At 62.6% G+C, this 24,359-nt stretch overlaps 3 protein-coding genes across 7 annotated transcripts; 2 read left to right on the top strand and 1 right to left on the bottom strand.

Moving 5' to 3' along the window:
- The first annotated feature begins 455 nt into the window (after positions 1-455).
- On the top strand, positions 456-8,147 carry PPP1R26 (protein phosphatase 1 regulatory subunit 26). Of its 3 annotated transcripts, none has more exons than XM_021081056.1 (2): positions 456-607; positions 3,545-8,147. In XM_021081056.1, the coding sequence occupies exon 2, from the start codon at positions 3,982-3,984 to the stop codon at positions 7,492-7,494; it is 3,513 nt and encodes a 1,170-aa protein (XP_020936715.1). In that variant the 5' UTR covers positions 456-607; positions 3,545-3,981; the 3' UTR covers positions 7,495-8,147. The 3 variants fall into 3 exon arrangements, with proteins under 3 accessions (XP_020936715.1, XP_005660603.2, XP_005660602.2); XM_005660546.3 differs by lacking the exon at positions 456-607 and adding an exon at positions 957-1,250; XM_005660545.3 differs by lacking the exon at positions 456-607 and adding an exon at positions 1,257-1,803.
- A 5,250-nt stretch (positions 8,148-13,397) lies between these two features.
- Positions 13,398-18,808, bottom strand: CUNH9orf116 (chromosome unknown C9orf116 homolog). Of its 3 annotated transcripts, none has more exons than XM_013993957.2 (3): positions 17,856-18,808; positions 16,751-16,835; positions 13,398-14,221 (listed from the first exon to the last, which is right to left on the bottom strand). In XM_013993957.2, exons 1-3 carry the CDS (start codon positions 17,996-17,998, stop codon positions 14,033-14,035), a joined length of 417 nt encoding a protein of 138 aa, XP_013849411.1. In that variant the 5' UTR covers positions 17,999-18,808; the 3' UTR covers positions 13,398-14,032. The 3 variants fall into 3 exon arrangements, with proteins under 3 accessions (XP_013849411.1, XP_003122328.1, XP_003353756.1); XM_003122280.4 differs by having other exon boundaries at positions 16,757-16,835; XM_003353708.4 differs by having other exon boundaries at positions 14,119-14,176; positions 16,758-16,835.
- A 64-nt stretch (positions 18,809-18,872) lies between these two features.
- On the top strand, positions 18,873-21,965 carry MRPS2 (mitochondrial ribosomal protein S2). Its single transcript, XM_013993955.2, has 4 exons — positions 18,873-18,974; positions 19,096-19,221; positions 19,608-19,737; positions 20,976-21,965. Exons 1-4 carry the CDS (start codon positions 18,935-18,937, stop codon positions 21,547-21,549), a joined length of 870 nt encoding a protein of 289 aa, XP_013849409.1. The 5' UTR covers positions 18,873-18,934; the 3' UTR covers positions 21,550-21,965.
- Positions 21,966-24,359: the final 2,394 nt, after the last annotated feature.

Raw genomic sequence — 24,359 nt, 5'->3', positions numbered from 1 at the left:
GGCAAGAAACCACCTCCGCCAACCTGGACGAGGAGGAACGAGGAGGCCGGGTGCCAGGCGCACGGCGGGGCGGACACGGGACACGCAGGAGCTTCCAGACGCAGGGCAGCTGGTGCTCACGGCTACACCATCCACGAGGAAGCGGCCCGTCCCTGCGCTCCCGGTGGCCCGAGCTTCCCACGGGGGGCCTCGGAGGCAGGGCACTGCCTGCCCACGCGGCCACTTCCGCGGCGCGCGCCCGCCGCGCCGGGCAGCCGGGGGTCCCGGCGACAGTGGTCCTCAGCGCCGGGAGCGGGGCTGGGGGCGGGACGGCGCGCCGACGACTCACCCCCACGGCCCCCGGCGCCTCTCCCGGGCCGGCAGAGCCCGGGGAGGGGTGGGGCGTCTCCCCAGGCTCGGGCCGCCTCCCGGCTGGGCGGGCGCGGGGGCGGCGCGCGGCGGCGCCCGCGGCTCCTCCGCAGCGCGGCCGGCAGGTGGGCGCGCGCTCGCCGGGCGGGGGTCCGGCCGGGCCGCGCGCCTCCCCCGGAACTCGGCCGTGCCATTCCCATGATGCCCAGCCACCGGGCACGGCTTCCGGAGCGCGGCCGCCGCCGCCCCGCTGCCGCCGGTAGGTCCGGGGAGGGGGCTGCGGGGCCCGCCCCGCCCCGCGCGCGCGCGCCCCGCCCTCCCGCGCGCCCCCGGCGCCGGCGGCCCGGCCCCTCCGCGCCGGGACCCCGCCGCCGCCGCTGCCGCCTCGGGACGCGGCGCGCGGGGCGGGGGGCCGGGCCGGAGGGCGGGCGTGCAGGCCGCGGCGCCGGGCTGCCGGCCGGGGAAGGGGCCGCGGCGGGCGGGGCGGGCGCGGCCGGGCGCGGGGTGCGGAGCTGCCCGCGCGGGGATCGCGGCCCCAGAGGCGGCTCCGGGCCGCGGCTCCCGCCTGCGCGCGCCCGCGTCGCTCGGAGCCGGCGGGGCGCGGGGCCCAGGTGAGGCGCAGGTGAGGGCCCGCGGCGGCCGGGCCTCCGGCCTGGCGGCCGCCCGCCCCAACGCGGCCGAGGCCCTGCTCCGGGCCGCCTGCCGAGATCGCGCCCTGCGCCGGCGCCCGCGCCGCTTCCGGCAGGGTCCCGGGGCCCCCGGTCGGCCTCTCGCCGCGGAGCCCGCGGAGCCCGGAACGGAGCCCGGGGCGCAGCCCGGCGTGGAGGCCTGACCCCTTCCGAGCCAGAGACCAGGTCGCCGCTCCGGCCGCAGGGATCGCTGTGGCGGAGGCCGCGCCGGGGGTGAGCGCCGAGCCTGTGCCCCGGAGTGGGAGGGCAGGGCAGGCTCCGCCGCTCCACCGCCCCGCCGGAGGGTCTCGCCTTGCCTCCAGCTCCCGGGGCACAGGCAGTGGCCCTGCCGCTCTGCTGGGAAGACGTCCTTGGGGTATGGTGAGGTCTCACCTCTGGCAGGCCTGCCCGATTTAGGCCCGGCCCTCCCGGAGAGCCCAGAGCTTCACCTCCCCGGCCCTGGGGAAAGCCCACCTGGGAGGCTGGAGCGGGAGGTGCGCAGGGGGACCACGGGCTGACAGCAGCAGGGGCTCTGACCTCCTGGAGGGTGGTTTCTGGACTGAGAAGAGGCCCACGAGCCCCCTTCCACTTTTCACATGGTGGCACCTCAGGGGTTTGGGGCAGGCTGGCAGTTGGACAAAGCAGGAGCCCCTGGCTTCAGCTCACAGTCGCTCCAAGTCCACTTTAGGGGAGTTTTCCAGAATGATTCATCTCTCGCGGATGGTTTTAAAGCCACAAGCTGTTGCTGGAGACGCCGTGTGGATTTTTAACCTCATTCTTGCACTAGGTAATCTGACAGTTCAGAAAACAGTTCACGAGGCGTCCGAGCCCTCTACGGTCCTGTCCGAGCTGTGGACGGGGTCCCCATGCTTGGCAGAGGTGGCGTTTCCCCTTCCAGCTGCTCCGCTCCCTGGAACAGAAAGCACGGCCGCCCTGTGGGCTCGGGCTCCTTCCAGGGCCCAAGCTTGTCTTGCTATCTCTGTGCTTTGGCAGCTTGACCAAGGAGCAAGGAATGTGGGCACAGGGCAGAAAACGAGCCCTCCCCCCGCCCCCAACTGGTGGTCCCCACTGCCCTTGGCCTCAGGGAGTCTCCGGGGGGGGGGTGTCTGGGAGAGGTCCCAGGGAATGTCACGGGCCCCCAGACTCTCAGAACTGCCACCTAGCTTCACGTGCTCGCCCGTCCCATCCGGCAGTATCAGACCTGTGGCCCGAGACTTGGACATAAGTTGTAGTTAATTGTGTCTGGCCTCAGGGTAAGTTCTTCCAAAATTTGGCGTGGAGCCCCTAAATGGGTGCTCTGTCTTTTCCCCTCAACGTGGCCTCGCTGTACGTTCAGCGTCCGAGTGAGGTCTCTGAGTCTCTTTAATCCTGGCAGTCGGAGGTCCGTCTAAAGCGTGGGCTCGGGCTGCTGTGGCCCGTCCGCGGAGGAGCGAGGACCCAGTCCCTGACCCAGCACACCGCCGATCGGCCAGGGCCAAGGACTTCCTTCGGAATCAGCGGCGGCCTCTGGCGCATCGCTGGTCCCACCTGCCTGGGCACGTCTGTGCCCAGGCGGCCTGGCCAGGCCGTCTTGAAAAGGACCCCGTGTGTAAACACAGGATTCTCCGCTTGTCAGGAAGGAAGCTCGGTGGCGAAGGGTCTGTGTCCGAATCCAGGCGAACACACAGGCCACTTGCCGGCCACGGGCCGAGGCTGCAGGGCCCGAGGCACCGCTTTGCCTTCGAACGTGGACTTCCCTGTTTCCGCGCCTGCTGCCGAGCGCGCCTCTCGCATCTCGGCTGCTTTGCCTTCCAGTCTAGGGGATCGGGAGGGGTCGGAGTCGTGTTAAGAATTGGTAGTTACCTGATCAGTTTGAGTCTTTCTAATGGGCTGTGTGCCGGCTCTTAGGCTCCTCTCCGCGGCGGTGCCCCTGGGCCTTTAGTGTAGAGGCTGTTGTGAGCAGGCTTCAGAGCGCTCCCAAGCCCGGCCCAGGGGTTCTGCCGACCCAGTCCCGTCTGGTCTGAGCTACGAAAGTGTGGAGAGACCACACAGGATGAATAAAGGGTGTGCGTCTGTGTTTGGGACAGCGTCCGTGCTAATTAGCTAAAGACAACGATACGACTGCAGGAGGTGATCAGACAGACAGACAGTGAGGTTTTCCAACAGAAAGGCTTAGTGGTAGAATCACTCTAAAGGGGTCTGGGCAGGAGTTGCCGGCGCGGCACAGGGGAAACGAACCCGGCTAGGAACCGGGAGGGGGCGGGTTCCCTCCCTGGGCTCGCTCAGTGGGTTGAGGATCTGGCGTGGCCGTGAGCTGTGGTGTCGGTCACAGACGCGGCTTGGATCCCGCGTGGCTGTGGCTGTGGTGGAGGCCGGCAGCTGTGGCTCCAACTGGACCTGTGGCCTGGGAACCTCCCCAGGCCGCAGGTGCACCCTAAAAAGCAAAAAAAAAAGAGAGAGAGAGAGAGAGCGAGAAAGCAAAAATAAAAATAAATGTGTCTGGGCAGATAATGTTTGAATGGCTCACCTTACACAACTTCTCATTTCAGGAGCTGCTGGTTCGAGACAAGCCCAGACATCCCGGGGACACGGCCCTGAGCCTGGATTCACACCTGTCAGCCTCTCCCACCTGCAGAGGAGCGTCTGAGCCCTAAGCTCATTGGCAGCGCCTGGCGACTTTGAGGGGGAGATGCAGCTCCTGTTCCTTCACGGAGGCAATGGACAGAGGGACCAGGAGGGGACATGCGAGCCGGCAGCATTTTCCCCGGAACCTGCGCAGCCATCCTCCCTGTACCGCTGCGGCAGCTGAGGCCCCGAGGCGTGAGCGACTGGCCTGGGGGCCCAAGGCCAGCGGGACGCTCCCCAGGCCTGTTTCTCGGCGGCCCCGGGCCACAGCCCGGCCACGGCCCCAGCGCGCCGGATCCTCCAGCATGTGAAGCAGGCAGAGAAGCCGGGTGCCACCTCTCTGCCCGTCCCGTCTGCTAGGATGTTTCTCATGAACGCCCCTCCTGTGCTCGCCCTGCAGTCCAAATGGGAGGCCTTCGGCCAGCCCGCGAGCTGTAGGTTCCCCCGATGCTTCTCGGAGCCGAAAGAGGGCATCGCGAGAGCGGCGGTGAGCGCCAAGGTGCACATGGTCATCAGCACGCTTCAGGGCAACGGCGCCGCTCTGGGCATGAGCGGCGAGCATGCCCGGCAGAGGAGCCAGAGGGCAGAGAGAGGCCACGGCGCCAGGCTGGCCGCCAGCCCCGCCTTTGCTGCCTGTGGTCTTGCTGGTTTGGACCCCAAGCGGGAGGAGGGGGCCTCAGACCTTGGCCCCCTGGTGCTGGATTCGGACAGCGACGACTCCGTGGACCGGGACATCGAGCAAGCCATCCAGGAGTACCTGAAGGCCAAGAGCGGAGCCGCCCCAGCGCCCGGGGCCGCAGACGGGGCCGGTGGGTGCAAATCAGAGCCGCCTCCGAGCAGCACTCCGGCTGCCCTCTGTGCCCCCAGCCTTGCAGCTGGCTCTCGCGGTGTCCCCAGCAGCCGGAGGAGGGCCGGTGAGGACCGGGGCTCCGCCTCCCCGGTCAGCGTGAGCAGTGACGACTCCTTCGAGCAGAGCATCCGAGCCGAGATCGAACAGTTCCTGAGCGAGAAAAGGCAGCACGAAACCCAAAAATGCGACCTCCCCGCCGACAGAAAACCAGACGCCAGCAACAGCTTGGCCAAAGCGGCGTGCAGGTCCGGCAGAGAGCCGACGGGCAAGGCACAGCGGCAGGACCCGGCAGGCGCCTGCAAGGAGTTTGTCTTCCGGAAGCCTCCCAGGTCCGCAAAGGCCAGTGCGCAGCCCAGAGGCCCCAGGTCCAAGGTCACCGGCGAACCCCCCGCCATCGCAGGCCGCCCCGCAGAAGCAGCCCCGAGCAGAGGTGGGGGCCGGAGGGGCGCCGGCCCCGGGAGGCGGGGGAGGCGAGTCCGGAGCGCCACCCCCGTGCGCGAGGCAGCCGACTCCAGCAGTGACGACGGCATCGAGGAGGCCATCCAGCTGTACCAGCTGGAGAAGAGGAAGGAAGCCGCTGGGGACCCGCCGCAGAGGTCCCCGCCCGGGGAGGAGAAGGGGCCCGGGCCCCCTGCACACAGCGCCAGCCTCTGCGCACGAAGCGCCTGGCCTGAAGCCCACGGCAAAGCCCCCAGCAGGAAGAAGCCTCCGGCCCTCAAGGCTGCAGACCTGAGCCCGGATGGCCCGGACCCCGACCAAGCTGCCCAGCTTCCCAAGGAAACCACAGCTCCCGCACCTCCAGGAAACACAACGGCCAACAGCGGGCGTGCTGACCGGTCCCCGTGCCGGGCGGACACGTCCGCCGAGCTGATGTGCGCCGAAGCCATCCTGGACATTTCCAAAACGATCCCGCCGGCTCCCCTGGAAGGCGGCGACCGGGCCCTGCCCGCCAGCCCGCTCCTCTCTCCCCCAAACGTGCCCTCCCGCTCTGACGGCGACAGCAGCTCTGTGGACAGTGACGACAGCATCGAGCAGGAGATCCGGACGTTCTTGGCCCTGAAGGCGCAGTCGGGGAGTTTGCTGGCCAGAGCGGACCCCTGCCCACCGCCCGCCCAGAGCCCCCTGCCCTCGCCCGGCCTCAGGGCCCCCGCTAAAACGCCAGACCTGGCGCTGAGCTGCAAGAGGAAACGCGGAGGCAGCGGCCACGCTGTGCGACCTTGCGCACCCAAGCGGACCAGAGAGACGGCGGTGGTGCCGGAGGGTGCCCAGGACGCCGACCGAGGCCTGGGGAGAGCCAGCGAGACCCCCGCGAGGGAGGGTGAGACCCAGGGCCAGCCTGTCCCTGGCAGGACGGGCGTGCTGGGCCCTGAACACGTTCCCGCAGACACGCAGGGGGCCGTGTCCCCAGGCCCCGGGAAGGTGGCCGAGGCAAGGCCCAGGGACGAGAAGGAGAGCTCCGAGGATAAGAGCAGCTCGCTGGACAGTGACGAGGACCTGGACACTGCCATTAAGGACTTGCTGCGGTCCAAGCGGAGGCTCCGGAAGCGGTGCAGGGACCCCAGGGCCGGCTGCAAGAAGAAAGTCAGGTTCAGCACCACGGAGACACAGTTCTTGGATAAAGTCGGGGCTTTCCAGAAAGACTGGCGAGACCGAAGCCCACACTTGCTGAAAAGCTGCCTCTCCAAGTCCAGAAAAGAGGGGGGGAGGCCGAAGCCGGATGGCACCACGGCCGAGGACGGGTCCCCAGCTCTCCGGCCCAGGGACAGAGCCGCAGGAGGGAGCCTCTTCTCCAGTGAAACGTCCGCCGGTGACCCTCCCAGTCCAGCCCCAAGCGCCAGTTCCCTTTCTGGCGACACGAGTTCCGTGGACAGTGATGACAGCATCGAGCTGGAGATCAGGAAGTTTTTGGCCGAAAAGGCCAAGGAGTCCGTGAGTGGATTAGAAATTCAGGGAGGGGGCCCGGGCGCTCTCGGGACCGGGAGCACGGCCAGGCCGGAGCTGCCGGGCCGGAAAGTGCCACCCCCCAGCCCGGCCCTCCCGCCCGGTTTGTCCACACGGAGCCAGAGGGGCAGGGGGCCCTCGCAGCCGGCTGAGGGACCGAGGGGCCTGGGGAGAGCCTTCCCCCTGGGCGGGAGGAGCAGCCCCCGGGCCGAGCAGGCCTGCCTCCCCGCAGCCCTGGCCAGATGTGAGCTGGCGCCGCCCAGGAGCGTCAGTGGGGCCGTGTCTGCCAAGGGGTTACCAGCCGGCAGGAGGAACGCCCACGCGCCCAAGGACCAGAGCCCCCGGGGGACCGAGCCTGCCTCCAGGGAAAGTGCTTTTGGTCAGCTGCCCAGCTGCACAGAAGCTGGCACCCGGGCAGGGAGCCAGAGCTCGCTGGCGGGGGCCCTGGGCACCGAGCGGGATGGGGGACCCCGGCCTGGCCTCGCGCTGCCCTGGAGTGACTTCGCCCCCCAGAGCCGGCTGCCGAGCCCGTGGGCCCTGAGCTCGGAGGGCAGGGACGCAGCATGGAAGGGGGGTGCTCTGGGGGCGCCGAGAGACACGGGGGCGGAGGGCCAGGCGCGGGGCTCGGCCAGCCTCGTGACGGACCCCAGGAGAGGCCTGCCCTTCGCCGGCTTCTCGCCGCTGCTCCCCTCGCAGCTGTTTCACTTTGGCAAGAGCGTCTCCTGGGGGGGCAAGCAGGCCGGCCTCTTCAGCGCCCCCCTGAGCCTGCCCCTGCCGGGCCCGGCCTTCCCGGCCTTCCGGGGGGCCCCCGCCGGCCATGGCCCCGTGTTTGGAAGCTCACACCTGCTCGTGAAGGACAGTGGCCACTGGCCGCCCAGGAAGCCCCGGGCGGGGCTCGGGCTGCACGACAGGAGGCACTCGGGGTCCGAGGACAGCGTCTTGGACCTGAGGTTCGGGCGGAGGGGGCGAGACAGAGACGACGAGGACCAGGAGGCCCTGGGCAGCGACGCCAGTGAGTTCAGCGACACCTCGGTGGAGGAGGGCGGCGGCCCAGTGGCCAAGGGCCCCGTCCTGCAGCTGTGAGTGCGCCGGTGGGCATGGGCGTGTGACACGCCCTGTACAGCCTGTATATTTGTACACTAACGCGAAACAATGTTTTTATTTAACAGACGTGTCCCAGTAAATATGATTTTTGTAGCTTTTTTGTAAATTATTTAAAGTGCTGTACAAAAGTATTTTTGAGCAAATCCCATCATTCCGTTTCGTAGGGCGTCCCCCTTACAGGTTTCGTCATCTCCACACATGTCTTAGATCAGCAGACGCTTGGTTCCGACCGCCCTGGCCCTTTAGGGTTGATGCTGGTGGCCGCGGCCAGTGGTGGCCGCAGTTCACGCCTGGGGAAGGCGGCCGCTGGGGGCCTCCCTGCGACTCACAGGAGTGCCCAGCCGTCCGTGTTGGGGCCCCGCGGGACAGGACTCGTGGTGTAAAAGAGCCCCTGGCCCTGGGAGGCCCAGGCGTGACTTCTGAATACCGTGGACACAGCCTTCGTTCGGAAAAGCGTTTCAAAGCACAAAGGCCAGCGAGCCAACTGGCCGTCCCAGTTGCATGTAGAAATTGCCAGTGAGCTCTCGAGGCAGGTCACCAGTTCCCCCCTGAAGCCTGTGTTGTTTAATGTCCAGTCCTGTTCAATTATGACATGATTCTAACAGCTCAATAAACCTCTTTTTTATATGGGAGCTGCGGTTGTTCGTTTTTAATCACGGCTCTAAGAGGTAAGAGCCAGCCCCCGGGGGTTTGTAATGTCCTTGTCCCGGAAGTTCCCGCCGTGGCTCAGCTGGTTAGGAACCCAACTAATATCCCTGAGGACACAGGTTCGATCCCTGACCTCGCTTAGTGGGTTAAGGATCCATCATGGCCGTGAGCCACCGTGTAGGTCACAGACATGGCTCGGATCTGGTGCGGCTGTGGCTGTGCTGTAGGCTAGAGGCTGCCGCTCGGATTCAACCCCTAGCCTGGGAACTTCCATATGCTGTGGGTGCGGCCCTAAAAACAAAATAAAACAAATGTCCTTGCCCTGATCCGTGCGAGTGAAGGGACTGCAGCTGCTGCCTGGGCTGTGGTGCCCAGACTCCTGAGGTCCAAGGACAAAGCCCAGCGCCTTCTGGGAACTGGGCTTGTCAAGGCTGCGCTCCAGCAGCGGGCAGGCGGGGCCCGTCCCCTCCCCATGCTCTCCGAATGTCCAGGCCGGGTGATGGTGCCATGTGGAACGGAGGAGAGCGTGGCACCCTGTGCCTCCTGCTCTGAGGCTGCCGCGGGGCACACGCGGGGCTGGGCACTGATATTGACGCGTGCCCATCCTCCAGCATTCACCTGCTGCCCACAGGCTTTCACCTGCCGCCTGGAGGGCCCAGCTCACTGTTGCAGTTCAGCCACAATTTGACTGGAGCAGGATTTACTTGGCAGCTGAAATTAGTCATTATTTGAACGTGCAAGTGAATTTGTTCCACGTTGTGTGCTCCTGGGTTTTAGCAGGAGTTCACATCTGTACCCAAAGACGGACGTGTGCCCACCGCCACAGTCGGTGTCTGCAGGGTCAGACGCCGTGATGAGCAGGCCCCGTGGCCCCCGGCGTGGTGTGTGTGTTTGATGTTTCCATGGTCCAGTATTCATTCACCTACATGCTTCCAGGAAAAACAATTCGTTAATCCATGCTTTAAATTCTACTTAGTTTTTAAGGCGGGCTTTTAACACTTGAAAACAAAATCAGCTTATTTTGTATATAAGCCCCGGGTCTGTTTAATGCTATTAAGTCAAGCCCCGTTCACAAGCCAGTTTACCAGTCTGTCCTCTGTGGGGTGGCCTTTCAGGACGTTAACCTGCGTTGGCATGCGAACCCAGCGTCTGGGACTGTCAGTGTCCCACCTGTGCAGGTTCAGCCCCAGGCACCTCTCCGCTCCGGTGGCCCATCCCCCTCCCCCCCAGACCCTCACACCTTCCCCTCTCCTGCCCTCCCAGCCCTGTTCTGTGTGCCTACTGGGCAGGACTGGCCATGCCTGGCTGCCAGAATCTGGACACACACGTGATTGTTGCAGACAAGCCATGCTGCGTGGAAGCCCCTTCCGTGTCCCGCGTCCTAGGTCAGCTCTGGCGCACGCTGGAGCCCATGTCGGCTTTCCCTCTGGACCTTCAGGAAAAGGGGCTGCAGTGCAGGCAGATGGGACTGCTTGTCCAGAAGTGATGACTGGCTGTACGTGTGCAGCCCTGGTCCAGCTCCTCCACTCACCCGGGCCCGAGCAGGCGCCCGTGCGCAGCTGCATCCTGGGAGCTGCGGCCAGAGCTGGCAGATGCTTATAGAAAGTCTCCAGGGGGTTGTGTCACCAAATCGAGCTATAATTTTTCTTCTTCTTCTTCTTTTTTTTTTTTTTAGGGCCACACCTGCGGCATATGGAGGTTCCCAGGCCAGGGGTCCAATCGGAGCTGTAGCTGCCAGCCTACACCACAGCCACAGCAATTCAGATCTGAGCCGCGTCTGCGACTGCCACCACAGCTCACGGCCATGCCGGATCCCTAACCCACGAGTGAAGCCAGGGATCGAACCTGCATCCTCATGGATGCCAGTTGGGTTCATGAACCACTGAGCCACGATGGGAGCTCCCAAGCTGCAATCATTAAGACCCACAGAGGAGTCCAACGCAAAGAGCCCCCCCTGGTGTCCCACGGAGTGGGGGAGGGGCACGTCTACACCCTGGGGCCACAGGTTCATTTCACTTAATGCAGAGAAGGGGAGAGACCCAACTCGTGAATGTCCAGTGCTCCGGGGTAGTCACCCTGGGGTCCGCTGTCTCTGCAGGAATTGCCCCCTTTCCCGGGAGGAACGGGTGTCAGGTCCCAGCAGCATAGGGATTGGGGGAGGGGGTTTGGAGGTCATCCAGAGGTCATCCGGAGGTCTGGTTTGACGTCCAGCACCCAGGTTCTCCTCGCCGTAGAGGAAGAGGGTCTTCCTAGGGAGGGGTCACTCCCGCTCGCTCTCTTGCTCAGAGTCTGAATTGTCAGCCAGCTTCTCCAAGCTGAGATCCACGCACCGTGGGAAGCCAGGCACCGAGTTTGAACACTAGCATTTTATCTGCTCTTATAAAAAGTACTGCCACCCTGATGCCCGCTCCCCAAAGTGCACGTGGGGCCTGGGGGGGGGGCCGCTGGGGGGACAGCGCCAGGCCCCCCAGCCGGGTCTGCAAAGCGCAGCGGGCTCATCCCCGCGCGCCTGCCCGGGACGGGAAGTGGTCGGCTCTTTGCAGAATCTCTGGGGTTCCTAGTATTTTGCTGCACACTGGAGATTCCTCCCCCCAATATCAACATATTTTATAATGTAGCTGAAGCCATTTATTCTCCTCGACTGCAAAGAAAAGATTAGATGTCACTGAGGAAAACACACAAATGAAAAATAAACTTTTTTTTTTTTCAGGGCCGCGCCCACAGTATATGGAAGTATACCTGTAGGTATACAGAATCAGAGGCACTGAATCACAGCTACAGCTGCCGGTCTACACCACAGCCACAGCAATGAGGGATCCAAGCCGCATCTGGGACCTGTCCCACAACTGACGGCAACGCTGGATCCTTAAACTGAGTGAGGCCAGGGATCAAACCCGCATCCTCATGGATGCTAGTCGGGTTCTTCACCTGCTGAGCCATGACGGGAAGGAACTCCGAAAATATGCTTTAGAATAAGAAGTTACTGGTTCCAGGCCAACTCCGTAGCTAAATTAAGCAAGGAGCAAAGTGGTATGAAAAGCCGTCGGTGTTTCTTTTCAGGGCGGAATTAAAAGGCGGGATAAAGCCAACACCTGCTCGTGGATGGAGAGCGGCTTCCCGGGACCGGCGTGCAGCTGTGAATCTTCCGTGGAAACTGGGTTTTGGTTCTCTAAGTATTTGAATCACCCTCTCTGCAACTGTTCTGATGGGAGCTTCTGTTTTGAAAGAACTCAGGACAAAGGGCAGAAGGAGGACAGGTGTCGCTCTCTTTCCACTGTGGGACCAGCCCGTTCTGCGTGCGGCCACCGCGGACGGAAGGCACGTCCGCGCCGTATTCCGTGAGGCCTGGCAACCTGCTCTTCCGCTCCCGGGACACGTGCAGGCGGCCGTGTGAAAATACGTTTAAAAAGGTAAAGGTCACGATGGCGCTAAGACACTGGCGTCCCGCGCGCCTTGTGCAAACATGTAGGAAGTTGGGGCCATTCTTCGGGGTCAGGCGCTGATGACCTGTCCCCTCCCAGGGGACCCCCCCCGCCATGGTGGGTTCAAGCCCAGGGCCGGGCATCGCCTCTGGACCCCAATGTTCCCACCCAGAGATGGGGGACAGGAAGAGCTGCCCCAGGCATGAGCGGCGGAAGAGGTGAGGCTGTCAACGTCCCTTGAACACACCGGGGCAGCGTGGCCGCCAGGCGGCTGCGGGGGGGCCGGGGCGCCAGGAGAAGGGGGGCATTGGGAGCCCGCGCTGGAGCGTTTTCAGGAAGATGATTACGTCGACTGACCCAAAGGCGTCTCTGCCGTCTTTCCAGACACTCATGCTACGTACTGAGTCCAACTTCCTATGAACCCATTACCCAGCAATGTGGGATATCGGCTACGACTGCTCGTTAAAGTACTCCTGACGCCGGAATTAACCTTGGGAAGCCAGCCGGCGCACGGGGCATCTGTTTTGTCGGCATCAGCTCGACTGAGCCCCCAGCCTGAGCCCCGACGTGACCTTCAGCTGGAGTCCAGCCGTCCCCCCCCACACACATACCTGCTGTCCTCTTACGGGTGTGCAGACGCTCACCCGGTCTGGCCGGGGGGTGACGGTCCCTCTGCCGGCCGGCTTTCCCTCCCCTGGGCACCTGGCGTCCCAGAGGCAGCCCCAGAGGCAGCACACCCTTCTTCTCAGTGAGTTCAGAAACTGTGTCGGCAACATATTCTTTTCTTTATACCTCAAGGCTAAATACAGAAGCATTCTTAGTATTTTGACTTTTTTTTCTTTTTATGGAATTTACCGGGCTAGGGGTCAAATCAGAGCTGCAGGGCAACGCTGGATCTTTAGCCCACTGAGCAGGGCCAGGGATCGAACCTGCATCCTCACGGATACTAGTCAGGCTCTTAACCCACTGAGCCACAATGGGAACTCTGAAAGGTGGTAAAAACTAAATTTCAGCGTGATGCCTGGAGGCCGAGCTGGTTTTCCAGCTACGGAGGAGGAGGTGACACAGCTCCCGGCTTCGAGCTCAGCTTTGTATCTTTTCTACTGCATCTATTGATTTTCTCTGGAAACCATTTCTATCCCAAACTGGACATTAAGAATGTTGCCAAAATGTTTCCTTTCGTGTAATAATAGCAATAAACTTTTCATGACGAAATAACCGGTCACGGTGTTTAATTTCATCCCAAATGCAGACGGGAGTAAAATCTCTCTGAGTAAAGGTCGTTGTAAACACAGTAGCTCCAAGAGTCTGTAGCAATGGTTCCTTCTGTCTGTTCCAATATTTCCCGATTTCCTGTGACGGGTCTATGCCTGGCCGTCCTAAGGGCAGGGGGGCCTATGGAAGGTATATAATATCGTGGGAAATGTTTTCTCACTGAGGACTCTCTAAACCATGGTCCTTTTTAATTTTATTATTTTTTTTTAGGGCCACACCCATGGCACATGGAAGTTCCCAGGCTAGGGATCGAATCGGAGTTGTAGCCACCGGTCTACACCACAGCCACAGCAATGCCAGATCCGAGCCACATCTGCAACCTACACCCCAGCTCACGGCAATGCCAGATCCTTAACCCACTGAGCGAGGCCAGGGATGGAACCTGCAACCTCATGGCTCCTAGTCAGCTTCGTTTCCACCGCGCTGTGACAGGAACTCCAATCATAGTCGGTGTTGATTGAGAACTAACTCCATAGAGATGAAAATCCACTTCGTGTGGCTATCACCCGACCTGAGAAAAACAGGGTTTTCTCTGCCTTTTTTTTTTTTTTTTTGAACATTTTATTGATAAAGTAAAATGAAGACCCCATGTACACATCACCTCTCAACCATGAGCGGCTCCCCAGCCTCGGCTCTTTGTTCTGCCTCCGTTCTGGCCTTTATTTGTGGTCAGATGATGCTCAAGGTCACCCCAAGGTCGGCCGGGGTCAGGGTGCTCCTGCCTGGAGCTTTCCTCCCGGGTCTGCTCCGCTTCCTTCCCCGACCTCAGCCACACCCTCCCCTCCCTCCAAGGCCAGGCGGGATGCTTGAGAACAGAAGGCCTCCAGAAGTGTCACAGCTATAAAAAGGACTCCCAAATAAAGACGCAGGCGGGGCTCTCGGGGCATCCCCAGCGTTGAGGCAGAGATCAGGGTCCCAGGAGCCCACGGCCCAGCTCCTTGACCACAGAGGAGTCGGGAGCCCAGGATGTGGCAGGGGTTTTAATGGAAAGTCACGCTATTCGCTCTTTTCCATCTGAGACGCGGAACGGAGAAAGGAGGGCACCGCAGCTCCGCGGGCGTATTTTTCTAATCCAGGAAACGTATTTTCAGGGCCAGCAGTGAAGTGTGCCCGTTACGACGGGGCAAACTGTCACCAACGAGAGAGCTGAGGACCGCTGGGGCCGAGGGCCCTCAGTCACAGATGGAGGGCTTGTTGACCCTGTAGCTGGGGTGGAAGTTGAGGCGGTCGTAGGAGGTGATGTAGTTGTCGGGACCCGTCACGATGCTCTTCTCCATGTAGACGTTGAAAGTATTGTTCTGGAACATTCCACCCGCCGCAAGTTGTCTAGAAAATTTATGCGAATTTGGATAAAATACCTTCTGGAAGTGAAAAGGGAACACTAGGATTAGTGAGGCAGCATAACGTCCCGGAGCAAACGGTCCGTGGGTATTTATGGGAGAAAAATCAAGAATTCGTAAGAAAACATCTCCTCTGTTCCTAGGAAGCAGAGAAGACAGGGCAGGCGGGATGGCCCCCTGACCGTCCCAACTGAAGCCTAAGGTCAGGGAGCAGTGACGGATAGGCCCTCCTTGACTGTCATAGAGGCATCAACGGGCCACCTTCACAGGGTCGCCGGGGGTCAGGCTCAAAGCCACTCCCAGTTGGGTTTTCCTGGCTGTGCTACTAGGGTAAGTCACTGGACCTCTCTCTGCACTTGAGCTTTCTCTCCCGTGGACTAGACATACCCTCCACATGGGTGGGTTTTGACCTTGACTGCGCATTCGACTCCCTTGCATAAGTCAAATACAGTGGAAAAAAAAAATCATAAAAAAGGAAGCCAGAGAATAGGAAAAAAAAAAAAAAAAAAAGAATCCCTTGCAGAACTTTGAAACAATTCTGATGCCCACACCCCACCAGCCAGGGGGTCTGGGGGGAGGGCTGCCCTAGCAGGTGGGGTGTGGTGAGAACACAGGTGCAGCCCCTGGTGTGTGTGCAGGCTCCCAGGAGTAGGAAATGTCCCAACAACACAGCATCATCAGGTGACCTTGAGGCTGCTGAAGGAAGTGGCCTGAACCACCGCCAGATGGCACAGCCGGGACAGGTGACCTGCCCCAGGCTTCCCTTGTATCAAGTCGATCACTTGGTGCTTTGAGTCCTTGGCAGGAAGTGAGCGCGAAGAGCAAAGACCTTCAGTGCATTTTTTAAAGGAGATTTTATTTTTTTTAAGAGCAGCTTTAGGTCCACTGAGTGTGTTGGTCTTTTCTGTGGAAATACCTGATCCCTTGATTCTGGAACAGTGACCCTCAAATGCTCTAGAAACTTTCCAGATACATAATCTCCTTCCACAAATAACAAATGCTGGAGAGGGTGTGGAGAAAGGGACCCCTCCTGCACTATTGGTGGGACTATAAACTGGTCCAACCCAACTATGCAGAACAGTACGGAGGTTCCTCAGAACGCTAAATACAGAACCACCACACGACCCAGCAACCCCACTCCTGGGCATATATCCGGACAAAGCGCTCCTTGAAAAAGCCACATGCTCCGGCATGCTCATGGCAGCTCTATTCACAACAGCTAAGACATGGAAACAACCCACATGTCCCTCGACAGACGACTGGGTGAGGAAGAAGTGGTATATATATGCAATGGAATACTACTCGGCCGTGAAAAAGGACAAAATAATGCCACCTGCAGCAACATGGATGGAACTAGAGACTCTCATCCTGAGTGAAGTAAGTCAGAAAGAGAAAGACAAATCCCATATGACATCACTCATGTCTGGAATCTAACAGATGGCACAAATGGACCTTTCCACAGAAAAGAAACTCATGGATTCGGAGGACAGACTTGTGGTTGCCAAGAGGGAGGAGGAGGGAGGGGGATGGACTAGGAATCTGGGGTTAATGGATGCAGACTATCGCCTCTGGAGTGGATAAGCAATGAGATCCTGACATATAGCACTGACTGTATCTAGTCACTTATGACGGAGCAGGATAATGCGAGAAAAAGAATGTATACATGTATGTGTGACTGAGTCACCTTGCTGTGCAGGAGAAAACTGACAGAACGCTGTAACCAGCTATGATGGAAAAATATCTCCTCCTCACAAGAGCTTGACACCTCCCCCCCCCATGCAAAACAGGCAAATGAGCAATTATCGGACCTTTTTTTTTTTGGCCACGCCCATGGCATGTGGAAGTTTCTGGGCCAGGGATCAAATCTACAATATAGCAGTCACCCAAACCACAGCAGTGACAACACCAGATCCTCAACCCACTGAGTCACAAGGGAACTCCCGGGGTCTTTTTAAACAAGGACTATTTTGGAAGAAAACCAACACGGCCACCCCAAAACAGGTGGCCCTCCTGTCTCCGGTAGCCAGGGGATGCTTATACTGGTCCATCTGGTGTTCACATGGACCAGCAGGTACATCAGGAGATTCTGGGAGGCCCCTGGCCCCCCAGAAGGGGTCACATTCCCCCAAAGTTCATAGATCCCCCCATCCTTCTATAACCTGTACTTCTGTCAGCCAGCGCTGCCTCTTAAGGTCGCAAGTTAGTATCTCATAAAATAAGCTACTATTCCAAAAAGAAAGCAGGTCTTCTTTTATTTGCCTCAAACCTTACTGCTTTAGGTGGCGAGAGTTGGTTGGTTGTATGAGAGGCTGGGGCCAGGCCTTTGGGAGGCGCTTTCTTCATCCTCGAAACCATTTCATTGCCAAATTCACTCTCATTTATTTCTACCCTGCCCCATTCCACAAGAATTTGAGGATGTCGGAACCCCAGGGCCCCTCGCGCCTCCCCCTCAGGAGGCGTCGCCCTTTTGAGAAATCCGGAGCTACAGTCCCCTCCTACAGATGCCCCACCTGCACGCTCTGTGCATGCCTCTCCTTGCTTCCGGCTTACCCTTACCGGCATCTCATGCACAGTGGGGGCTCTGCTCCCGTAAGCTTGGTTGCTGGTCCTGTACACTGAGGGGGGCTCCTTGGTCCTGGCAGACGAGAAAAATACTTTATTTCCCACTCACGTATTCCAATTCTGCCCAAGCCACATCTTAAATATATTTGGTAGATGGAGCTTTGTTGGAAATGCCCCAGGTTGGTGAGGCAGCGGTGAACCTGCGCCCCTGGAGAGAGCAGAGTTGGCCTGCCTGGCAGGCTGTGCTGACCTCTGCCTGGTGGGAAGTGTTGCCTGCCCCTCAGCCCCTGAGGGGCCTGGGGCCATGCTGTCACCTCCTGGGTAGATGGGTAGATTGGGAGCTGTGGCTTAGCCCCCAGACATGCCATCAGGCGGGGGTGTGGCGGGGGGGGGGTTAGGACGGTCCCCCCCACTTCTGAGTCTGCAGGAGAAAATGTTCCCGCAGTCTCTCGTCCTGGTGCTACCCACACATTAACAGAGTGGTTGTGGTTCAGACCACAGCCCAGCCTCTTACTAACTCTGCGGTCTCGGGGCAAGGTAATATCTTCCTACATCAGGGCTGTCTCTCCGGGGCAGGAGGAGGCTGGTGGAGCCAACTCTATAGGATGGGGAGGGGCAGGAGGCGCGTGCACCCCCTGCCAGACAGGTCTCCGAAGCGTCTGCGCCCTGGAACAGCTCACAGGCTACGCTCCTCTCCTCGGCAGCCTGGCGTTGGCCGCGTGGTGCATGCACCTCCGGGGACACCTCCCCTCAACCAGAGTGGAGAGGAGGCTTGCCCCGCCCTGAGGGCGCGGCTGGGAGCAGCCAGAGTTGTAGGATTTTCTGGCGCACGCCACGCCTCACCTCGCAGGCTGAAAACCCACTCACTCCATCGGCGTGTCGGAAGCTCCGGACAGCACTTCTGCGCCCATCAGGTGGTTAACAGCTGACCCCACATGTGACCTGGGGGGCCAGGCTGGGACCTGGGGACTTGCACACAGGGCTATCTGAGCAGAGCGCAGGACCAGCTGGGCGCCTGGCTGCCTGCTGGACCAGGCGTCCTTCCTGTCCTCTACCAGGTGGACCCTGACCACACGGACTCCCTGGTCCTCACCTGTAGCCCCGAAACCACGCCGGGTTGTTGAACCTGGCGGGCAGGTCCTCGCTTACACGGTAGTAGTCGCTGGTTTTCTCCGGGGAGGCCGTGGCCTCGGGCTCCTCCGGCTCCGCGCACTCCTGGGGGTTCTCCTCGGACATCTCCCTGAGTCCACCCGAGGCTTTCGGCGAAGAAAGAGCAGGCAGGAAACAGCCTCTCCTCCCGTGGGCCGCGATGGTCCGCGCGGCGTCCTGTCGCTAAGCGACAGCCCAGCTCTCTGAAGGAGTGGGCGGGGTCCTTAAAGGCGCCGCGCCTCCCAGGCTGCGGGTCCCCCTTCTGGAAGGTGGGGCAGAAGTTCGAGGTCTAGGGCTTTCCGCGCCCAGCTACGAGGCCCTGGACTGGCCGAGATAATGAGGGATACTTCCCGGGTTGCAGTGCCGGGCAGTCTGCAGTCACTAGCGCCCCGCGCAGACGCTTCCTGACTTTTTCCCAAAGGCAGTGGGAGGCGAATTTCGGGGCAGGTGAAACCCCAGGCCCTGGGACGTGTCGGCAAATTGCGAGAGAAAGTTCTCCGCAAGGCCGTTCCGCTTGCAAAGATCCGACGCTCACCGCGACACGCTCCCCCCGCCCCACTTCGAGCCCCCCAATGCCCTGCGTCTGAAATTAGACTCCAGATTTGCCTAACTTTATGGCATCCTTCTAGGCCAAATAGTGCCTAAAACTCAAAGCGCTTTTGGGCAGCGAGAGGTTGTGCTGGCCTGGCCAGAGGTTAGGACGATTCCTCGCCCCGCGCGTCCCGAATCGTCCGGCCCGCCCCTCCCTCCTTGCGCCTCCATGGAGCCGGGGCGGATATGAGGCTCAAGGGCCGGCGCTCCCCGAGGACCGCGCGCCGCGACCCGGAGTGCGCAGGCGGGGGCCGGGGGCGGACACCGTCCCGAGCCGGGTCCCAGAGCGAAGCGATCGGCGCGCGGTGACACCTCCGGGCCTGCAGGCGGCGATGCGTCCGGGGCGCGGGCCGCGGCGGAAGGAGGAGCCGCTCGCGAGGCCGCGCGCGCCCGCCGCCCGCGTCCGCCCGCACGTCGCCCGGTGTCCGCGCCATGGCGTCCGGCCCGCTGCTGCCGCGGCTGCTCGGCGCAGGTGAGCGCGCCCGGGTCCCTGGTGCGGGAGCGCGCGGCGGGGACCCTCCTCCCGGGCCCGGCGGCGGGAGGGAAGGAGGGGGGCGTCGGGGGGCCGCGTCGCGAGTCCGCTGTCCCCGCAGGTGCCCCGCGCAGGCCGCTCCGGCTGCACCTCGTCCCGACGGCGACCCCCGGCCCGGCCGGGCCGACGGGCAGGACGCTGGGGAGCAACGCGGCCCCCGCCGCCCGCGAGCCCGAGCTCGGCAACGGTAACGCCGGCTCCCGGCCCCGGGGCGGGGGGTGAAGCCGTCTGCCCGGGAGTCCCGGGCGCCCTGGGTCTGGATGCGGTCCCTGCAGGGTGGGGGCCGGGGGAGGGAGGAGTGGCGCCACGTGCCAGGTCGCACGCGCTTCCGGGGGCCCTGAGAGGACCCCCACCCACTGCTGGGGCCGGGGCCCGCTCTCCCCGAAAAGCTGCGGGCGGAGTTTCCGCGGCGGCTACGGTGACACTAGCCAGGCCCCTCCTTTCCGAGTGAGCCCTGGACCAGGTCGGACCCGACTTCCGCCCGGTGGCCCTGAGGCCCCGCAGCCCTCGAGGGTGCCCCAGGGTTGGGAGCAGGGGCCCAGCCCTGCATCCTCTCCCCCCCCCCACCCCCAGATCTCAGGGACAGGATCCTCAGCGAGCCTCTCAAGCACGCCGACTTCTTCAACCTCAAGGAGCTGTTCTCCGTGAGAAGTCTCTTCGACGCCCGGGTGCACCTGGGACACAAAGCCGGCTGTCGACACAGGTAGGTGAGGGTCGCCCCCCCCCAGGCCTTGGCCGCTCCTTTCAGCTTTTGGAGGAGAGGACCGCCCCCTCCTCCTCCTCCAGATGGAGTCCCTGAGCCCCTCTGACAGCTTTGCTTCCGCACCCCCAGTCCTCAGCCCTGGGTGGCACCTTGCGGGGGCGGGGAGGGGGAGGGGCTCACTGTGGCTGCGGCGGCTGCTGCTGGTTCCCAGGCGGAAAGGCCAGCTGGTCCTGTGAGCCGTGATGGGTGAAGGGGCTGGCGGGGAGGTCTCCAAGGCCGAGCCGAGGAGTGGTGACCTCTCTGGGTAGCAGCTGCCCTCCGTGGCTCAGAGCAGCGGGCGGGGAGGTGGCTGTAGGAGCTCAGGAAGGTGCGGGAGAGCTGGAGCCGCAGTTGGATGGAGGCGATGGGGGCAGGGCCGGTGGTCCGGGTGGGGCTGGAGTGGGGGCTGGTTGAGCAGAGGCCAGAGCAGGTGTCAGGGTCATTCACCCCAGGAACTTGTGTCCTGGGAGGGGCGACCCTTTGGCCACACTAAGGGGTCTGGGGGTTGGGGGATGGTCCACCCCATCAGACCCCTTTGAGAACATGTGGAGAGGAGGCGGGGGCCGGGGTGGGGGTGCTGCTGACAAGTCAGCCGAGGGAGGGCAGGTGGAGCTCACTGGGCTTTGGGCACAGTCTGATGGGGGCGAGGGACAGAAGCCAGATGGGAGGGGGCAGAAGGGTGAAGGGCGGGGAGTGAGGACAAGAGATGCCCCGTCCCTCTGTCCCAGCCAGCAGGGGTCAGTGCCCTCGGGGTTCCCCTCCCAGGCTCGCTGGCACCTGTTCCAGCCCGGGGCGCCCCTGCTGCTTTGCTGGTCCCCTGCCCAGCCCCTCAAAGACGATGATAATGACAGGAGTGACAGCCAGAAGAGCGGTACCAGGGGGGACGCTGTCTGGACGTCGTGTTTAAGTGTCCAGGCGTCCCTGTGGGACGAGTCCTGTTCTGATGCCCACGTGGCGAGGTGGAGGTTCAGAGGGTTAAGCCGCTTGCCGCCGACGCCGTGGAAGTGGCCGCAGCCTAGCCCGCCCTGCTCGCCCCCCCCCCCACATCACTCCAGGGAGAGGTCCTCGCTGTCACCAAGCTGAGGGGCTGCGGACCCTCCCAGCCCCATGCGTGGTGTGTCCTCCACAGAGTGGCCCAGGGTTGGCTGGGGGCGGGGGCCCGGGGGCCGCTTCCCACGGGCCTGGCGGCTGTCGAGCAGGTTCATGGAGCCGTACCTCTTCGGGAGCCGCCTGGGCCAGGACATCATTGACCTGGAGCAGACGGCCGCACACCTGCAGCTGGCCTTGAATTTCACGGCCCACGTCGCGTACCGCGAGGGCATCATCCTGTTCGTGAGCCGGCACCGGCAGTTCGCCCACCTCATCGAGACCACCGCCCGGGACTGCGGCGAGTACGCGCACACCCGCTACTTCAAGGGCGGCCTGCTGACCAACGCGCCCCTCCTCCTGGGCCCCGGGGTCCGCCTGCCCGACCTCATCATCTTCCTGCACACGCTCAACAACGTCTTCGAGCCCCACGTGGCCGTGAGGGACGCGGCCAAGATGAACATCCCCACGGTGGGCATCGTGGACACCAACTGCAACCCCGCGCTCATCACCTACCCCGTGCCCGGCAACGACGACTCGCCGCCGGCCGTCCGCCTCTTCTGCAGGCTCTTCCAGGTCGCCATCAGCCGGGCCAAGGAGAAGCGCAGGCAGGTCGAGGCCCTGTACCGGCTGCAGGGCCCGGCGGGGGCGGAGCGCGGCCCGGCGGCCCCCCCGCCCCCCGAATGAACCGGCAGCCGAGCGGCTTCCCGGGCTGCGAGAGCCCTGGGGCCGCTGCGCTGCCCGGTGGGTCCAGGCCTGGCGTCTCTGCCGCCAGGAACGGTTCTCAGCAGCTGCCGCCCGCCCGGTGCCCAGGCTCCCCCTCCATCCTCGGCCCCGCGGACTCGCAGGGCAGGCGGCCTGTCCCCGGAGCCCGAGGTCCCTGCTTCTACCCTGAGACGGTGCCTTGCGTGTCAGGAAGGCTCCCACGCCAGGCCGACTTTTCTTCTCCACCCGAACCCCCTCGGCTGGGCTGCTTCCCCTGCCGCCTGGTTTCTTTTGCAAGGTTGCAGGAAGATTCCGTCTGGGTTGGGCCAGGCCAGGCAGACAGGACGATTCCAACAGCAATAAAACTTGATTTGGGCAAAGTGGGGCCCGGGCCGTTGGTTCTGCAATGTGGTCTGTGTGGTTTTCACCAGCTCCTCCGGGGCCTGCGAGACACAGCCCTGCCCTCTGGGTGCTGGCGCTTCGTGGAGGTGGATGGAGGCGGCGGGGGGGGGGAATGGGACAACAGAGGTGCCGCCTGTAGCTGGGAAGGACTTGGGGTGCTGTTCACAGACACTTCCGTACCCCACATGTGGGGCCCCTCCTCTGCACCCCACCCCAGGAGACCTGTCAGCTGGCGAGGGCCTGGACAGAATGGCCCCTGGGTGCAGGGACACGTGCCAGCCCGCATCCTCCAGCAGCTCGGGGGCAGGAAGTCAAGTCCCAGGGACCCGCTGGGCATGGCCTTTCAGGGTGGGGTGTCAGGCCGCGGCCCACAGTGTTTTCTGGAGGGGTCCGTGGTTTGGAAGGGACAGGGAACTGAATGACAGTTTGGAAGTTGAGCGCTGAGCAGCATGGCTTTATCTGGGACATGGAGTGTACAGGCAGGTAAATGAGGGCCCCTCCAGGATCCCCCCTTGGGGTGTGGGGGTGAGGTTTCCCGAGCTGATGTGTAGAGAGAGCTGGCCGGCCCTCAGCGCCCCGGGGAGGCCAGCAGTGGGCAGCCAGGACCCTTTAAGTCAAGGCAGTGTGGCGCTGCCTACTCACCACGGCCAGGACTTCCTGGGGTGTGAAGGGCCAGAAAGCAGCAGGGCAGCCGGGGGGCACTTCCAGAGGGGCTCAGGGGGCGGGGGGCGCATGGTCTCAGCCCTGCAGGAGGGGACTCCGTGACTGCCACCTAGAGAGGAACCCCAGAGAGGCTGAAAGTGCAGGAGTCTGTGCCCAAGATGTGGAGAGGAGGGGGCTTGCCTGGGGGTCAGGAGAGGAGGGGCCTGGGCCCTCTGTCCTGCTGCTGCAGTGGCTGCTCACACATTAGACTCAACCCCCACTGGGCCCTAGTAGGGCCGTGCCCTGACTGGCTGGTATCTCAGGCCTGGAAGAGCCAGGCTCAGGGGGACTTGGGGCCAGAGTGGGTGAGGGCAGGTGCGTGATGCCACCAACTCTGGCCAGAACAGGCTTTGGGTGGGTGGGCACGGAAGGGTCCCAGAACCAGGCCTGGAGGTGGTGGGGGCCGGATGCCCCCCAGCCATTCCTCAGGGCCCCGCCCAGGCCTTGGCCTCTGGACGGGTCAGTCCCAACCCAAGTCCGGGCTCCTCCCTTCACCCGCCATTGCCGCTCGGCCGTGGCCTTGGCCTTGGCCTGTGCAAATCACTGTTCACAAATGTGTAAGATTTTCCAGGCCAGTTCGTTATGGGAGACGAATTTCAGGACATGAACATGAGTCTTTTTGCACCATTTATTTTTTGAATTCTCCCTCTTCGTGGAAAAATAGCTGCAAGTGTAAAAGTGAGTCAGCCCTGAGTCTTATGAGACCTGCAAGGTGCGGACGGTGAAGGCAGGTACCCTGGAGAAGCTGGTGGGGCACCTGGTGCCCGCCTTCCAGGGCAGCGACCTCTCCTACGTCACCGTCTTCCTGTGCACCTACCGGGCCTTCACCACCACCCAGCAAGTCCTGGACCTGCTGTTCGAAAGGTGAGCGCCCCGCCCCCCAGCACAGCGGCTCCCGCCCACCTCCTGGCTGTGCTTCCTCAGAGGATACAGGGCCTCTCTGAGCCTGGCTTTGCTCGGGTCAAAGCCAGGCTGCCAAGAGGCCGACCTCACAAGGTTGTCAGCACTATGGGACAAACACGGACAGTGTCACCCTGGGCCTGGCCATGGAAGGGGCCGCTGAGGGACGTGGGGGTTCTTCCTGAGGTGTCCCTCTCCCCCCGTGAAGAAGCTCTCTGCCTCCCCATTTGGAAAGGAGGTTCAGGGTTCTGTCTTGGGGGCCCCCTCCTGGGAGTGGCCAGAGCAGGGTCACCGGGGGCTGGCCGAGGGCCCAGGCCCACTCGGCTCTCTGTAAGGTGCTGAGCACTTTGCTGGGCACAGGGCCGATCTCAGTGAGCCGGGCAGACCTCTCCCCACCCTCCCGGGCCCTGTCCTAGTTGGGGAGTCGGCCCGTAACCCTGGCCCTCACAGCAGGTACGGTAGGTGTGACGCACTCACGGCCTCCTCTAGATACGGCTGCATCCTGCCTTATGCCCACGAGGACGGCGGGCCCCAGGACCAGCTGAAAAAGTGAGTCGACTTTGGGTCTCATGGGAGGGACCTGTCTCCAGGTGGGGACATTTGGGGGCCAAGGCTGAGGGGTGGGGCAGAACCCTGGCTGCTGCACATCTGGTGATTAGAGGGCCAAGGTCTGGGGGCTTCTCCTGCAGAGGGGAAGGAGTCAGAGCCTGCCTGGGTCCTGGGTCCCCAGGGAGCAGAGCAGAGGCTGGGGGCCCATCCCCACCCAGATCCGGGGCCCTGGACAGGAG

Source organism: Sus scrofa, unplaced genomic scaffold, assembly GCF_000003025.6.
Source record: "Sus scrofa isolate TJ Tabasco breed Duroc unplaced genomic scaffold, Sscrofa11.1 Contig1206, whole genome shotgun sequence".
NCBI classification, from domain to species: Eukaryota; Metazoa; Chordata; class Mammalia; order Artiodactyla; family Suidae; genus Sus; species Sus scrofa.
The sequence above is the reverse complement of the archived record's forward strand: the minus strand, read 5'-3'. Positions and strand labels throughout refer to the sequence as shown.

Coding starts and splice junctions, on each gene's coding strand:
- PPP1R26 (XM_021081056.1), top strand. CDS start 3,982: ATGTTTCTCATGAACGCCCCTCCTGTGCTCGCCCTGCAGTCCAAATGG.
- CUNH9orf116 (XM_013993957.2), bottom strand. CDS start 17,998: ATGTCCGAGGAGAACCCCCAGGAGTGCGCGGAGCCGGAGGAGCCCGAG. Junction 16,836..17,855: donor GCGTGGTTTCGGGGCTACAG/GTGAGGACCAGG, acceptor CTCGTCTGCCAG/GACCAAGGAGCCCCCCTCAG. Junction 14,222..16,750: donor TGCATGAGATGCCGGTAAGG/GTAAGCCGGAAG, acceptor TTTCACTTCCAG/AAGGTATTTTATCCAAATTC.
- MRPS2 (XM_013993955.2), top strand. CDS start 18,935: ATGGCGTCCGGCCCGCTGCTGCCGCGGCTGCTCGGCGCAG. Junction 18,975..19,095: donor GCCGCGGCTGCTCGGCGCAG/GTGAGCGCGCCC, acceptor CTGTCCCCGCAG/GTGCCCCGCGCAGGCCGCTC. Junction 19,738..20,975: donor AAAGCCGGCTGTCGACACAG/GTAGGTGAGGGT, acceptor GCTGTCGAGCAG/GTTCATGGAGCCGTACCTCT.